Source organism: Malurus melanocephalus, unplaced genomic scaffold (genome assembly GCF_030028575.1).
Source record: "Malurus melanocephalus ecotype Western Australia unplaced genomic scaffold, MMel_1.1 scaffold_1122, whole genome shotgun sequence".
In the NCBI taxonomy this organism is placed as follows: domain Eukaryota; kingdom Metazoa; phylum Chordata; class Aves; order Passeriformes; family Maluridae; genus Malurus; species Malurus melanocephalus.
Genome location: NW_026624354.1, coordinates 79,326 through 81,496, shown reverse-complemented (window position 1 = coordinate 81,496; position 2,171 = coordinate 79,326). Strand labels below are relative to the sequence as shown.

Genomic DNA, 2,171 nt, shown 5'->3' with positions numbered 1-2,171 from the left:
CTGCCCCGAGGAGCTGCTCCCTCGCCCTGCTGGGCCAGGAGGACACGGTGGAGAGCTACAGCGGGTACGTGGGGGGCAGGAGGGGCTAAACCCTGCTCCTTCTGCGGGTTTATCCCCGAGGGAACCTGTCCTACACTGGGATGTGTTTTAATTCATGGTTTGGCTCTCCTGGTAGGCTCACAGAGCAGGGGCTGGTGGCATTTCCTGGGATAAACCCTGCTCCTTCCGTGGGTTTATCCCAAAGGGAACATATCCTATATCTGGGATGTGTTTTATTCGTGGTTCAGGGAGGCTCACAGGGTACAGGCTCACCCAAGGCAAGCTGAGGGGTTAAACCCTGCTCTTTCCATGGGTTTATCCCCAAGGGATCCTGTCCCACACTGGGATGTGTTTTTGTTCATGGTTTGGCTCTCCTGGGAGGCTCACAGGGCACAGGCTGGTGGCATTTCCTGGGCTAAACCCTGCTCTTTCCGTGGCTTTAACCCAAAGGGGACATATCCTCTATCTGGGATGTGTTTTGGGATGCAGTCCAGGGAGGCTCACAGGGCAAAGGCTGGTGGCATTCCTTTCAGCCAGGGCAAGGTGAGGGGTTAAACCCTGCTCCTTCTGCGGGTTTATCCCCGAGGGAACGTGTCCCACACTGGGATGTGTTTTAATTCATGGTTTGGCTCTCCTGGGARGCTCACAGGGCACAGGCTGGTGGCATTTCCTGCCCCCAGGACAAGGCTGGTGGCATTTTTCCCTGGGCTAAACCCTGCTCCTTCCACGAGTTTATCCTCAAGGGAACGTGTTCCACAGGAGGGATGTGTTTTGGTTCACACTCTGGCTCCCCTGGGAAGCTCACATAGCACGGGTTGGGGGTGTTTCCCACACCCAGGACAGGGCTCATGACATTCCCTGGGCTAAACCCTGCTCCTTCCGTGGGTTTATCCTCAAGGGAACATATCCCACTCATTTTGGTTCACACTCTGGCTCTCCTGGGAGGTCATGGGGCATGGGCTGGTGGCATTTCCTCAGAAGGAATTCAGAAGAAGGTGAAGGGTTAAACCCTGCTTCTTCCACGGATTTATCCCCAAGGGAATGTGTCCCACTCAATTTGGTTCACTCTGGTTCTCCTGTGAAGCTCACGGGTGAGGGGTGTTCCCTGGGCTAAGCCCTGCTCCTTCTGTGGGTTTACCCCTGAGGGAACGTGTTCCACACCTGAGATGTGTTTTGGTTCACACTCTGGCTCTCCTGAGAAGCTCACAGGGCAAAGACTGGGGGTGCTCCCTGCTCCCAGGACAGGGCTCATGGCATTCCCTGGGCTAAACCCTGCTCCTTCCGTGGGTTTATCCTCAAGGGAATGTGTCCCACGCCTTTTGGTTCACTCTGGTTCTCCTGGGACGCTCACAGGGCTGGGGGTGCTCCCTGTACTTAGGAGAAGGTGAAGAGTTAAACCCTGCTCCTTCCACGGGTTTATCCCCAAAGGAACGTGTTCCACTCATTTTGGTTCACACTCTGGCTCTCCTGAGAAGCTCACAGGGCAAAGACTGGTGGTGCTCCCTGCCCCCAGGACAGGGCTCATGACATTCCCTGGGCTAAACCTTGTACCTTCCATAGATTTATCCTCAAGGGAATGTGTCCCACTTATTTTGGTTCACACTCTGGCTCTCCTGGGAGGCTCACAGGGCATGGCCTGGGGGTGCTCCCTGGACTCAGGAGAAGGTGAAGGGTTAAACCCTGCTCCTTCCACGGGTTTATCCTCAAGGGAACCTGTTCCACCTATTTTGGCTCACTCTGGCTCTCCTGGGAGGCTCACAGTGCACGGGCTGGCGTGTTCCCTGCCCCCAGGACAGGGCTGGTGGCACTCCCTGTGTGTCTGTGTTGTCCCCTCTGCCCATACCCCCCTCACCCCGTGTCCCTGCTCTGTGCCAGGCTCTCCTGCGAGCTGAGCGATGCCCTGGGGGCGGCTCTGCTGGATTGCAGCCGCTCAGCCCCCGACCCGCAGCTGGTGCGCAGGATCGTGGCGCAGGTGGAGTTCTACCTGTCCGACGAGAACCTGGCCAGGGACGCCTTCCTGCTCAAACACGTGCAGAAGAACAAGATGGGCTTTGTGAGCATCAAACTGCTGACCTCCTTCAAGAAGGTGGGTCCTGGGGGTGTTCTGGATGCTCTGGAGGGTGTGGGGAGGT

General features: G+C 57.0%; 1 protein-coding gene across 1 annotated transcript in view; it reads left to right on the top strand.

Moving 5' to 3' along the window:
- LOC130586289 (la-related protein 6-like) overlaps nt 1-2,171 on the top strand; it is a 17,195-nt gene that overhangs the window by 10,549 nt on the left and 4,475 nt on the right. The window contains exon 5 of the mRNA XM_057387064.1: nt 1,748-2,125. Coding sequence (XP_057243047.1) covers nt 1,748-2,125 — 378 coding nt within the window. The remainder of the gene's footprint in view (nt 1-1,747; nt 2,126-2,171) is intronic.